Source organism: Drosophila kikkawai, chromosome 2R (genome assembly GCF_030179895.1).
Source record: "Drosophila kikkawai strain 14028-0561.14 chromosome 2R, DkikHiC1v2, whole genome shotgun sequence".
Taxonomy (NCBI): domain Eukaryota; kingdom Metazoa; phylum Arthropoda; class Insecta; order Diptera; family Drosophilidae; genus Drosophila; species Drosophila kikkawai.
The window spans coordinates 25,389,463-25,402,849 of record NC_091729.1 but is presented as its reverse complement, the minus strand read 5'-3'; the positions used below and the strand labels follow the sequence as shown (position 1 = coordinate 25,402,849).

General features: G+C 40.6%; 3 protein-coding genes and 1 long non-coding RNA gene across 4 annotated transcripts; 1 reads left to right on the top strand and 3 right to left on the bottom strand.

Moving 5' to 3' along the window:
* LOC108072277 (uncharacterized) lies at window positions 1-2,630 on the top strand. Its single transcript, XM_017163343.3, has 4 exons — window positions 1-604; window positions 1,884-2,075; window positions 2,135-2,405; window positions 2,465-2,630. The coding sequence occupies exons 1-4, from the start codon at window positions 520-522 to the stop codon at window positions 2,628-2,630; spliced, it is 714 nt and encodes a 237-aa protein (XP_017018832.1). The 5' UTR covers window positions 1-519.
* Window positions 2,631-5,449: 2,819 nt separating this feature from the next.
* Sfp60F (Seminal fluid protein 60F) lies at window positions 5,450-5,899 on the bottom strand. The gene is made up of 2 exons (XM_070284199.1): window positions 5,835-5,899; window positions 5,450-5,778 (listed from the first exon to the last, which is right to left on the bottom strand). The coding sequence occupies exons 1-2, from the start codon at window positions 5,847-5,849 to the stop codon at window positions 5,605-5,607; spliced, it is 189 nt and encodes a 62-aa protein (XP_070140300.1). The 5' UTR covers window positions 5,850-5,899; the 3' UTR covers window positions 5,450-5,604.
* Window positions 5,900-6,736: 837 nt separating this feature from the next.
* On the bottom strand, window positions 6,737-7,173 carry LOC138928049 (uncharacterized). Its single transcript, XR_011444534.1, has 2 exons — window positions 7,071-7,173; window positions 6,737-7,012 (listed from the first exon to the last, which is right to left on the bottom strand). It is a non-coding gene; the product is annotated as an uncharacterized lncRNA (long non-coding RNA).
* A 1,077-nt stretch (window positions 7,174-8,250) lies between these two features.
* Ebp (Ejaculatory bulb protein) lies at window positions 8,251-9,463 on the bottom strand. The gene is made up of 2 exons (XM_017163306.2): window positions 9,412-9,463; window positions 8,251-9,351 (listed from the first exon to the last, which is right to left on the bottom strand). Exons 1-2 carry the CDS (start codon window positions 9,424-9,426, stop codon window positions 8,416-8,418), a joined length of 951 nt encoding a protein of 316 aa, XP_017018795.1. The 5' UTR covers window positions 9,427-9,463; the 3' UTR covers window positions 8,251-8,415.
* Between the last annotated feature and the right edge of the window lie 3,924 nt (window positions 9,464-13,387).

The window sequence follows — 13,387 nt, the reverse complement described above, 5'->3', positions numbered from 1 at the left end:
GGCGCGGTTGGAGCTGCTGAAGCAGCGGAGCGGTAGAGCTGTCGATGGCCAATACTCGATCGCTCGCTGTCTGCTGGCCCGCTCGCTTAGCATGCGCATGCGCTACCGTTTTCTTGGCCAGTTGTATTTTGGCCATTAGCACGTACGGAGCTGCGCCCGCGCCTTGAGTCCCCGCGCCAAGTGTGAAAAACATATAAATGCGTCGAGTAAACGCAACTAAACTTTATAGAAACTAAAAGTTTAAATTGAAGTTGGTTTTTAACACACTTTCGTCGCTTTTTGCATGCGAAAGCGAAAGTTGCGTGTCCGAGTGGAGTTTATTGCTTGGTGTTTACAAACCCCCAAAAATCCGTAACCAAAATAAAGAAGCAAAAGCAGAGGAAGTCTGGGAAGATCCCAAACAACGAAATACCTTAATAATTTAAAGATAATCCAGCGACAAAAAGCGTGCAAAGTCACCAACGACCACAGAGCAACCTTCATTTCAATTACGTTTCCTGAACCGATCTTCGTGCCAAGATGCCAGCAGCCAGCTCACATCCACGTCTCTTCTTCTATCTTCTCTGTGCTGCCTCTCTCTTGGCCGTCTCAAAGTCGGACACCGGTAGTACAAAGAACTCTTATTTTATGTCTTACTTCTACTACTTGGTTATTAACTTTATTAATCCGTTTGCCATGCCGATATTTTATCGCTTTGTAAAGGTTTGCCTAACGTAAAAACAAATGTACAGAGTGTAAGATAGTCGTTCCTTGAAGTCGAATTTTCAAAAGTGACTCTCTAAGATATAAGCTTGTAAATATGTATATATGTTAGCCTAAGATAATGGATTGTGGAAGAGAAATATATTCCAAGAATACAGATCAAAATCTTGTTCTGAAGCGAATTTGTGATACTCGATATGAGGCACTGTTGTGTTAAGCTGTACAATAAAAGCAATTACTTTTGTATTTTAATGCGTGATGGTGTTTTATTTATATTCTTTGTATATATGTATTTTGTAAAAAGTATTATTATGGTTCGGGAAATTTAACTAAACTAATGTTGGCAGTGTTGAAAACTGTTCTAAGCCTCTTTTAAGTATTTAAAGTTAGTTAACCTTGTAAGAAATCTGATAATTCAATATCAAATTGTACCGGTAAGCCCGTACAATTAAATATTGTAAAATTGTCACAGTTAAAGGCAGAGACGTGCCCGCCAATTCAATGCCGTCCTGCAATAAAAACCAATAGACCCAATAGCACGACCTCTGAAACCAAAGCTTTGGCTTTCAGAGCCTTTCCATAGCATTTTATGCGATAATTACCCATGTATTTTATGCCCCGGACTTCTAACCCCATAGTAATATGTATGGATTTCAACTGAAGAGAGACTTCCAAGTCGTTTTCTCTCTGCTCTCCACGTCCGCTGTCCATGATCTTGACCACCTAGCCAGCTCTTAATATGTCCAACTCGTTTGGGCCGCTCCGTTGGTTTCATTGACATCAAAATTTGCCCGCATCTTCGACTCGGACAACTTGTTTGTTCACCCAAGGTTAATAGTTGAAACTGTTAGACGCTCGCTGGGACTTGGCTCGCCGGCTACGTCAGTTGGCTTGATGCGGAACTGATTAACATAATACGCGGAAGTTCGGCGTGAATGATTTGGCAAGTTTGTTTGTTTATATTTTTGTTACTTTTCGTTCGCTTTTTTTTTTTTAAATGCATCAAAAGACTTGAGCTACTAATCTCGATTTGAAAAGGAAGCAAAAGTTTTTGGTGAAATAATTGTGTATATATTTAGTTTTATGCAGAAAGATTTTGGTGAAAGAGTGTAAATATATTTGTTATTATGTTGGGAAGAGAGTATTCCCCTCCTCAGCTTATTCTTGCGATTCTCACATAGTGCCATTGCAACCGCCAAGCGAGGACTTGGCTTATGATGCTGCCCTGCAGCTTGGACTACTTAATCACCGGCTTAATCTACTTGCACATGAGGAGGAGTCTAGGCAACTCAGTTTGCCCAACATAACGCTGAGCAATCTGGTAAATCGCATTCCCTGTACTTGTGACACTGGACTGTGCAAGTGCTGTGCTGGTGAGTCCGCAAAACATTGCTATATAGCTTTGTGATCACAACAATGTCTGCTTCTCTAGGCTTCCTTTCGGTAATTGGAATGAACAGCTGCACAGAGGTTGCCTATCGTCCTGACGAGTTCTCCTTCGAGTTGCGCATGCGCGTCAATAACAATATTTGGTTCCGCCGCAAGGTGTCTGGCCAAAATCCACCTCCCTTCTGCTTTAGGCCGCCACGCTTTAACTTTGCCAGGGCCTGCATACAGTTCCATGACATTTGGTTTGTGGGTCGCAACATGCATGTCTGCATGTTCATGTCGGGGGAGTTTCAGGGATTCGAGTTATTCGAGAGGCAAGTACTAAGAAAATGGAAGAATAACGCGTATAATTATCAGTTTTTCCCGCTTGCAGAAACTTTGATTGCCTGTTGTTCGGTGATCACGGCGTCAAGATCGTTCCCCCAGAGCAAGGATATCCCACCAGGCCGAATGAAGTGGACATTGACGATGGGGACGATGAAATTGAAGACTACGATGAGAATGTAGTGCGCAGCTTAGCGGAAAAGATGATGGGTTAACGCCTTGAGGACCTAAGATTAATTAAGATTCACTTATTTATTTTCCCCCTCTCTAAAAATATATAAAAGGCAACTTAAGCAAGTACAAGTCTAACTTAGAATGAGGAGGAGGTAAAAGTCCCACCTGTAACGTTTCCTTGTTCCAAAGTTCAAGTGCGAAAACTGCAAAAATGACGTGTTCTGCATCCCTCTCCTGTCCTGCGCCTTGCCCGTCCTTGGCACTTGCAGCCAGCCCATTGAAATGCGAAATAAAAGGGGAGAATCAAAACAACCGACGATTTGTAAAGGATAATGCAACCTGATGCTGCGCCTGCACCGCATGTGCAACACCTCGAGGAGCGAGGCTGATGCTGTGAGGAGACGAGGACAGGGCGGGCCTTTATTCTGCATTGAAATGCATATGCACAAGCACGTTGACTGTTGCACTTCGTTTGACTCGCAGTTGACTGTAATAAAGGACTTTTAGGCTGCAAGGATGCAGTCCGCACAGGCAGCAGCTGCAGCAACAGGACAGACCCAGCGGAGGGCGGCAGGAGTGGAGTATGGAGTATAATTTCGCACTTGACTGCTCTGAATGCGAGTCGAGCTGCAGTCAGCAGCAGTCAAGTGGTGTGCAATAAAAGCGTGTGTTCTCTCACGGCTTTTAAAAACTTATGGGCTGCTGCATTCAGGTGCTGTTAAATACAAACAAAAAGGTTTCGAGGAGGATGGGGAGATAATGTACTTGTGGCACAATATTGGGCCTTTTTATTATAAGCTTAACACTAATTAGCTGCATAATAATTAGCTGCGTCATAATTAGCTTCAACAAGTCACTTTCTCGGCATGTCTTCAAATAACCAGTCTATTCAGCAATTTAAAACCCATTTAAATAACAAAAAAAAAACATAAAGAGGTGTGAACCGTAAGCTGACCATAAAGCCCTTCCAGGGGAATAGGCCTCATTTAAAATTCAAATGTGAGTGGAGGGCTCATAAAATGCATTTAGCGTCGGTAATTGATTTGTTTACACAGCACACACGCGACAGTCAGTCGCACATGAAAGCTGACCATCCCACTGACCAGAGCCGGGCAACCAGTCCACACCACAAGCTGATACTGACCCACAGGGGGAAGTTGACCAGAGGGCCAGGACGACCCTCTTTGTTTGCCGTTGATTGTCCGTTGCCCGGCGCAACAGATAGAGAGACTCAAATCACTTAGGGCACTGGTCAGTTGATGCGATTTTCCATGATACCGCCCTTTCCCTGGTGTTTGTTGTCCATTCCCTGAGGTCAATTATGTTATTTCCGGTTTCATGTGGTCAACGGACAAGAAAAAAATATTTATATCACGGTCAAGTGGTTAGATCCGTGGCAAAATGCACCCTTAGGCAGTAAACCGGATTGAATGTTGCCTCTTCGGTTGCTCTTCAATCAGATTAAGCAATAAAAATAGACACAGTGTGGTAATTGAATAGGACATAGGCCATGGCTGTGGACTCATATGCAAGAGACTTACCAGTATTTCCCAATTGAATTTCTTTAAGTAAAACTCCAGACTTTGTCGGAAAAAAGAAAGAAAATGGAAAGCAGAATTTAAAAACTACCCCCAAAAGTAATTAAAACACTGTCCTTTGGCTCCAGACGAAGACGGTGGCTGCCTCCAACCTAGCAACGAATGTTAATCAAAACGGAATATAGAAAAATACAAGAAGACAGTAAGGACAGAGACGCTGTCCTTGGGGCTTAATTTCTTTTACATTTTTACATTTAGCTTAGAGCAAATATGGCTAGGAAATAAAATGCTTTAGACTGCAGAAGGACGAAGTTCTCCATCATCCGAGATTCGCTCACCAAAACTTGAAATATTACCATTTTAATTTGCAATATATGAGAGTATATAGACAATAGTCCAAAACTAAGACGTAGAAACTATACTTCTGGAACAGTATTCAACCTTTTGACATCATTTAAATGATTTAATTTAAATATTTAGAAGTAAATATTAAGAGTTTTCACCTAAAACCGGTAAAACTACCCATGAACTCACTAATAAAAATAATTAGAAATTAATTTATACTAACCAAAGCCACAGCAGGCTCTCCAAGGCAGCATTATTTTATGTTTAAACTTATTTATTTATAAAATTTCGCTCAAATTAATTTGTTAATGATAAATTTAAATAATTTTTCATGAAATATCAGCGTTGAATCTGGTCACGCAAAGCATAAGATATACTCACAGGACCACCAAAGCCAATACAACGACAAAACACGGATACATACATACATAACCGACTATATAAACGCGATTTTCATGCGTGATGAGCGGGAAATTTCCCCTCTTCGGCTTGTACATAAGCAACTACATAAGTAAACACGAAAAGACTTCCAATTTTTGGGGTGGTAATGCTTCCAAAGGGTTAAAATCTGAGCCTACTCGAGAAGCGATACATGCGTGAGCTGTCTGTGTGTGTGTGTGTGTGTCCTGGCGTTGCCAGCCTGTCGGCGGAATTACTTAGGAAGCCAAAGGACGAGGGCAACACAATGCGAAGACTAAACAAAGTCATTTACATAACTAACGAAGTGGGTGAACAAAGCGCCAAGAAGAGGCTGGGGGTGAAAAGCCGACGTCTTGTGGATGGAGGAAGCTTGTCGCTATAAGAAAAATAAAGGATGTGGACGTGGACGTGGACGTGGTGGCGCGTGTTGGCGGTTTGCGTGGCCAAAAATTAAAATGGCCACCAAGGCGCATCTCAAAAATTCAATGTATCAAATTTTACTCTAAGCTAATTTAAGCCACTACAAAGGGTTTTCAAAATACATACTAACTAGTAGGTTTTTTTATGCACAAAGGATACATTTATTGATTTTTGACTGCGACCGCTGACTGTGGACTGATGCCACCCAATTTGAAAACCAATCCGCAATTCTCCTATATAGGAAACCGGTCTGATCACAGTCTAAAACATAGTGACTCGAAAGTCCCAGATTTTAGCGTCCATATCCAATATAACCTTCACCAATAGGTGAGTTCCAGCTAACTCCAGTCCCTGGTAAACGTATGCCTAAGCCAGGTCGAGGTCCTCCCAAGCCAATTACTTGCAGTAGGTTCTCAATATCGCCGAGAGCCATGTCAGCCAGCAAAGCCAATGCAAAAAACAGGACCTATGGGATAAACTTTGATATTATTGTACTCAGCATTGTTGAAAGGCTACACTTACCAAAGCGCGAATCATTGTGCAATTTTAAGTCAACTGCCTTTTGTGAAAGCTTGTTCTTAAATAATGAAACACATGGATTTGTTCGTGCTTATATAGAGCGAATGCATATTATAAATATGATAATTAGGTAAAGCATTACAGATTCGGTCTTACACAGGGTTAATTTGATAATTTCACAGTCGGAATAAATTTCCATAATTGTGATCTTTACTATATATATTTTCATAGGGAAAACTTTAAAAATATATCTTTAACACCGCAAAAAACCAATCAAATTTGTAATATTCAAAAAACCGAAACAGTTAAATAAATATTTAGATCCCTTGACTCCCGAATCAAGAATATATTCACGTGCTTATGACGTTTTCTAGATCTTAAATGGTTACCTCATATAGTTGTATCTAAAGATCTATCTTTTTCTTGTACTCTCTTCTTTGGTTTGCCAGAAGAAATCCAAGAACCTATAAACCATCAATCAAGCTTGAACATTAAGGATTAAAACAGTAAATTAATATTAGTATTTATTTTTCAAAGCTTAACATCGATCATACAAAAATTTTCGAAGTTATGGAGGTCGTTTGGTGTTTTAAATCTCTTCTCTGATAACTCAAAATCTAAAAATTCAATATTATGGCAGTAAATGCTTTTTTAATTTTTTCGTTTATTCGATTTCTTATTGTTTATCCTTTTACGAATCCATTATATATTTTGATATTGGATGATTCTGTGAACAGTTAGAACGCACAGTCAGAGATTCCCTTTAACTTATTTACCTCTTAATATTTATCAATATAAAATTAAGACGCAATATTTTTGTTGAAAAGTAACTTGTTTTGCACCGATTTAACCCTAACTCAGTCCACTTTCCTCGCTTTTATGTAAAAGTCTTCAGACAGTAAATATACAATTCTTTTTTCTTTTTATTTCCTTGGGGAGAGTGTATTTAAATATTCACACATAAATCCATTATTTATGAATAGCCCAAGTGCAAGTCGTCGAAATCAGCGACCAAAGCCAAATCCATACGAAAATCCTGGTGCGGCAACCACAAGCCTATTGTGTCCAGGACCAGGGACATTTAGCCCAAAACCGGGGCCACGTACACCGAATAGATTCATCAGCTGATTGATATCGCCAAGGACACTACCAGTCAACAGCATCAACGAGATCACTAGCATCTATAAAGTAAAATTTTAATTTTCAATGTGGGACTCTAATAACATATTACATTCTTACCAATAAGCGAATCATCCTCTAGATTTTTGAATTGTGTCGCGTCTCCGTTAAAGGTTATTCCACAGATGACGGCAAACAAAATCTAGGAGAAGCTATATAGAAATCTGTTGAACATTTAAATGCAAATTGAAAATATGTTAATACAAATTATAAAACATTTTAAGAGTTCTTTCCTGGAACCTGACACAAGGTTAATTTGCTTTTTTGATGTAAAAACAAGAAAGAAAGCTAACTTTGGCCAGCCAAAGTTTGTATGCCCTTTCAGGTAACAATTAAAATATATCATAACTAAGCCAAAAATGCATTAATTTCGATTCGGAAAGCAGTTTTGTGTTAGTTTTTATTAATTAAAAAAAACTGCATACCAAATTTAAAATTTTAAGAAATTAAAATTTTTGGCCATTTTTGCTAATTTTAATGATGTAACCCCTTATAAAATTTTGCAAAAATGGCCAAAAAACCGATTTCTTCCGAACATGTCTAGAAAGATTCCCCTGTTGATGCTGATTAAGAATATATATGGTTTATGGGGTCGGAAATGATTCCTTCACTTAGAAAAATATTATTTTGTATTATAAAAATGGATTTTTTATATTAAAAAACTTCTTGATTTTTTCTAAAATTAAAAATATCATAACTCGGCCAAAAGAGCATTAATTTTAAATCGGAAAACTGTTCTGTGCAAGATTTTCTACAGTTAATAAATCTGCTAAATTCATTTAAAATTTTTGAAAATTCAATTTTTTATCAAAATCAAAATTTTTAATGATGTAACCCCTTATAAAATTTTGCAAAAATGACCAAAAAATCGATTTCTTCCTGACCTATCTAGAAAGATTCCCCTGTTGATGCTGATCAAGAATATATATGGTTTATGGGGTCGGAAACGTCTCCTTCAGTGCGTTGCAAACTTCTGACTGAAATTATAATACCCTGCAAGGGTATAATAATAGAAACCATGTCTAATTTTCCAAATTGTTTAGTAAACCATTCAGACATTTTCCTCTTGAAATAGGTCAAATAACTATACCTTAAAATTTCAATTAGATCGTCAGATTGAACAGAACATAAGAAGCAAAGAAGCATTTTACAACAAAAAGTACATATATTCTTTGGCCCGAAACCTCGCAGGAAGACACTAAGTTGCACCAAGTGGTTAACCATTTAAAAACTCATACAATTGGAATGCTGCTTAATTTTATTAATGGGTATTATAGCTACAAAGCTTGGCCAAGACAAATGTTACTTTTACCCAGACAATTATCATTTCTTAGCGCTAAAATGATTAAACCTAATCGTTAAGCCATCGGGTCCAGTTTTCCTTTGCATAATCGTTTTCGGTCTGTTAACCCAACAAGTTTATAACAGGTGATAGAAAATGTCTTAAAACTGTTTTTGGCGTTGGTATAGATCCGTCCAGATTCATAGTAATGCTTCCTTGAACGTTACGACCAAAAGGACCAGTGGGTTGTACCCCCACGTTTGATTGCAATCCAAACAAGCCTCCTAGGCCTCCAAACAGGTTTCCGAGGGGAGTGAAGATACCTAGGGGGTCGAGAAGCCATCCGGGAAGGAAGCCAGTGCCGAAGAGGCCTCTTGTACCAAAGAGCCCGGTACCGAATAATCCGCCGTGACCGAAGAGTCCTCCGCCTGGAGCACCTGGGCTTTGGCCTTGACCTGCACCTATTGAAGATCCAGTGCCAATTGATATATGTGGTAAGGGAATTCTAAGTCCTGGTAAACCGGGTAAACGTAAACCGCCGAGGATGCCTAGACCTAGACCAGGACCTCCAGGACCTCCAGGACCACCAGGACCGCCGGGACCACCCGGACGACCGGGACCACCGGGACCACTGGGACCGCCAGGTCCACCTGGCAATCGTGGGTAATAGGGATGCCCTAAATGAGGCCTAGGCCCATAAGGGTACCATGGATTAGGGCTTCCAGGAATTCCTAGTGGATTGAATGGCCCTTGGTTTTTTACAATGGTTAATATGTCATCTCCTTGACCGACAGTAGTGATTGAAGGTCCAAGTCCAAGTCTACCACCAATTCCCAGTTGGTTGGCCGCCTGCAAAGCTGCAGCCGCTGATACGGCTCCGCCAGCTCCACCGTAAAAGCCTAAACCACCGGGATTAGTTCCAACGATCGCATCCAAATACCTTAGTGGGGCCATTTTGATGTCTGCCAAGCCCTGGATGGCCGATTCGCCCTGGCGGGCCAACTCACTAATGACGGCATGTGAGCTGCCGACGAAAAGAATCAGCGAAAGGACGAGAATCTGTAAGGGTGGCACATTAGTGGTTGTCCTACTCGGTTAGAAAATATTGAAGCTACCCACCAATTGTCGCACCATGGCAAAAGCTCTTTACAACTGATGGATTTGCTTTCGCAAAATTTAGTTTTATACTCAAGGCACATGTTGATTATAATATAAATGAGATACATTCGCACGCTTAGACTTTAAAGTTCAGAAAGCGGGTCAGGTGGAGATTTACATGAGCGTAGGGAATCGCTGAACTAAGTCTGAACTGCACAAAGATTAAAATAAAGAGATTCACAGTTGAGATTGAGATAGATTGGAAAATGTTTGGGCAACATAAATTGTAGCTTTAAGATACTTTTCCCACGTCAATAACCCAACGCCGGTCTTCCAAAATGTCAAGTTTGTCCAAAGAAAATATTTACAAGCACCTTGGCACTTTAAAGGATGCTTCACAGCATTGAACGAAAAGAAAAACCAGAAAACCAGATCGAAGTGAACGAAAGTAAATAAAACGTTTCGTATCTGACTGGGTGGTGAGTTTTTTTTTTGGTTTGCTTTCCTAAGGATTTCCATGCTCAAAACGAATAGCAGGGTGGATAGACCTTTAAGATGCAAAATATAATTTCAAAGAAGTGACACACAAAGTTTAGAGTTGAAGTACTTTACCAAGAATTTTTCAAGGTACTACCCCTCTTTTGATAAGCGCGAACACCTTTCAATAAGACGACGCCAGCTCAGAACCCCGAAATGCATCATTCAAATGTGTTTTTATTGACGCGCCCTCGAGGGTGTCCGGATGTGTTGTCCTTTGGGTTTTTCATTCTAATATCCGCCGGTGATAAGTTGAATTATTGACAAGAGTCTGTGGCTCTGCCTTGGTCGTTGTCCAGCCCTCGGTTTCGGCGGTGTCCTTCTCTGTTGTGTCGGAACTGTGCCCCATCCCATCCCTCTGTCCCAGTCCTGGCCGTTGATTCGATTTTGGTCTTTGGGGTTGCCATGGCGCCCGCATCAAAGGAAGCCTTGATATCATTTATCTGATAATATTTTTTCAAACTCGCTGCTGATTTTTATTGGCTTTAATTTATGCTGATTGACACAGAAATGTGTGTGTTGCTTTCAAGAAGTCGGTTTCCACTTTTCAAATGTTATGAGTCCTTGAAGGTTGTATCCTTTAACTAGCGACAATTCCATTTATGGCGGTCAGACATCCTTTCTGCATGGAGAGTATCCCAACTAATTGAAAACGACCCAACATTGGCCACACGCATATATATCATAAATGTCAACCCATTAGGCCTTCTTCTGGCAGGATGATGGCCAAAGTGCGAGAATGCGTGTCGTATGTAAATTAATACAAATAGAGAAATGGGATAATTTTGGCAAGAGGGGGGGGGGGCCAACATGCAAAGGACATCAAAAGGGCACACGCAATAGTTTGAGCTCGAGTCCTCCTCAAGTGCTAATAAACTACACTGCACATTCCGAATGCGCGCGTTCATAATTTATGTGGGCTAATAGACGACTGGATAAACATCATATGCAGGGAATCCATATCCTGCCTGTCTACCTATCCGTATATTTATCTATCGTAGCTTCTGCAAGGGCCTAGGGCTGCAAGGGTGTCACTACCCGCTGGGGCTGTGTCAACGTCAACCCTTTTTTCTTCGGTTTCAGCCGAAAATTTATGGGACATATTTTATTGTCCCTTCGACCACTGAGTAGCCAGACCAGACCGGGAGTAGCAGCCTGACACTATCGCCTCTTGTAAATTTATATCGCCAACCTTGCTTATCAGGGACTGGCGATACCATTCATATTCTCATGGTAAACATCTCACTCCTGCTCCAAACCAATTTGTTTGCTTGTTTGCATATCATCATGGCACACACACGAAATGTCCTTCCATTGTCTTTGAAATTTAATTAACAAAAGGGTCAATTGTCGCGTGTGGGCGTCTTTCCTTTACCTTCCCTTGTGAGCAAACAATATTTTTTGATTAATTTATGCATTTTCGTGTGAAATTCTTTGTTTTCTTTATTTATTTATGCCCGTATGGATCAACATTGCGTGTCGCACATAAAAAGTTCAAGTTTAGTGAGGGGACTTTTTGGTAATTACTTTCATTATTGTTAAGCGTTTGTAATTGTGCTATAAAGTACTTATATTAGCCTTTATATAGTGCATATATTTGTGGCAACGAAGTCGTGCTAACGTTTTCTTAACTATAGAAAATTCAGCTTCGAAATTGAATTCCCTAAAGAGCGTCTGATTTTCACAAGATGTCCAAACTATTTTTGAAATCAAATTAAAACGAAGGGCTACCCCCTCAGACAGCAAACTTATTTACTATTTTGTGTCACAGAGCCCCTTTCGAGATGACAAAAGTTTTATTGTCCCGTAATAAAATCAATAAATGACTTGTGACTTTTCTGGCCTTTTGTTTTGCAGTAGATAGGCTTTAAGTTTCAGGTTTGATTTGAAACCCATGTGTTAGGTTTTTGCCGTTAAATTTTTAAAACTCCCAGTTGAATTTAAGTCACAGCTCTGCTTTTGAAACAGTTTCTCTCCTTGCACATTGCAATGTGCAGCGTCCAGCCATGAATTTTTTATGACACTTTTTAAGCAAAACACTTTTTGGCCAAGGCGGTGCTGCTCAGAGATAACTGGTAACTGTTATTGCATGGGAAACCCCGTCAGCAAACACTGCAGTCGGGCTGTGGAAAGATAGACCCTGGATTCGAGGACACTGTTTACCCAGTCGCTTTAAGAGCCGGTGTGGCGGAGTCGAAAGGACATGAATAATAAATGCCCAAGCCAAGTGTCGAGTTGGAATATGTGCTAAACTGTCAGTAATTGGAGACAAGCAGAGCACTTAGACACACACACACACGTCTGCTCCCCTGCTTCCCGATATGGGGAGCTTTCGCCACGGTAATTAACTTTACAAATCGCATGCGAGTCTGTGATTAATTATTCCAAAACCGGACACTCAAACTCGCCAGCCGGACAGTTAACCCATTTCGGCCTCGATAAGGGTTGCACTCTAACAGCTGCGGCGGGGGTGTGCGCCACAGTTTTTGACATTTAAAATTTCGAAAGCACATTTGATGAATGTTTGCTCATAAGGCGTAAATTGAAACTATTCTTGACCATGGACCCAAAAACTTGTGGCCCCTTTTGACCACATGCCACTTAGCACATGGTTTCCCAAGCAAACCCTACCCCTCACACCCAGGCCCTCCTTGGAAGGCACATGTGCTTCCCAAAAAAGGGTTTTCTGGTCGGTCAGTCTCCTTATCAGAGCCAAAGTTTTGCATTAATTTTGACTCGGTCAACACTTCATTAATCACGCCCGGCCGGGCCCCACGTATTCAAATGTCTTGTGGTCAAGGACATGTGCGTATGTTGTGCAAGATGCTTATCGCAATATTGAAAATTTGCCACACGATGATGCCCTTTCTGTTTTTGAGGCACGCACACAGCATCCTGTTGTCAGGATTTCTAACCCTCATAATCGAGCATGGGATCGCTTCGGTATGCCTTATTTCATATTCAAATTCAACATCTCCACTGATCCTTGTATACCCAGTACAAACCAGACCCGTAACAGCTGTTTATTCCAGTTACACACACACTTTCTAAGGTGGGTGAGAGATTGCAGAGCATAAAGGGTTAGCATGGGGTTGTTGACCGTGACAGCATTGCCTATTTACACATCAATTCAAGGTGAGCTGCCGCCACAGATGAGGCAGGGTAAGGAAATTCTAATTCGGGTTAATCGGAAATAGTCAGTTAGTTGTTGAAAATATGTCATGCCTACATATACCTATATTTCTTTAAGGGTCCATTCTGGTTAGTTGGGCCAAAAAATAGGCCATTTTCAGAAATTTGTTGTGGACAAACGAAAAGACATAGAAAGTTCAAACTTGTCACATATATTTATCATAGTTTAAAGATTATTTAGCAAAATTTTCAAAAATTTTTAGAGCATGTCCTGAAGCAGGACACAGGGCGACGTAAGCCCATGCCCAAAAAAGGCACCCCTCTGGCG

Excerpts from the sequence above, each read along its gene's own strand:
- LOC108072277 (XM_017163343.3), top strand. The coding sequence starts at position 520 with ATGCCAGCAGCCAGCTCACATCCACGTCTCTTCTTCTATCTTCTCTGT. Across the intron at positions 605-1,883 it reads CGTCTCAAAGTCGGACACCG|TGCCATTGCAACCGCCAAGC; the intron begins GTAGTACAAAGA and ends ATTCTCACATAG. Across the intron at positions 2,406-2,464 it reads GGATTCGAGTTATTCGAGAG|AAACTTTGATTGCCTGTTGT; the intron begins GCAAGTACTAAG and ends TCCCGCTTGCAG.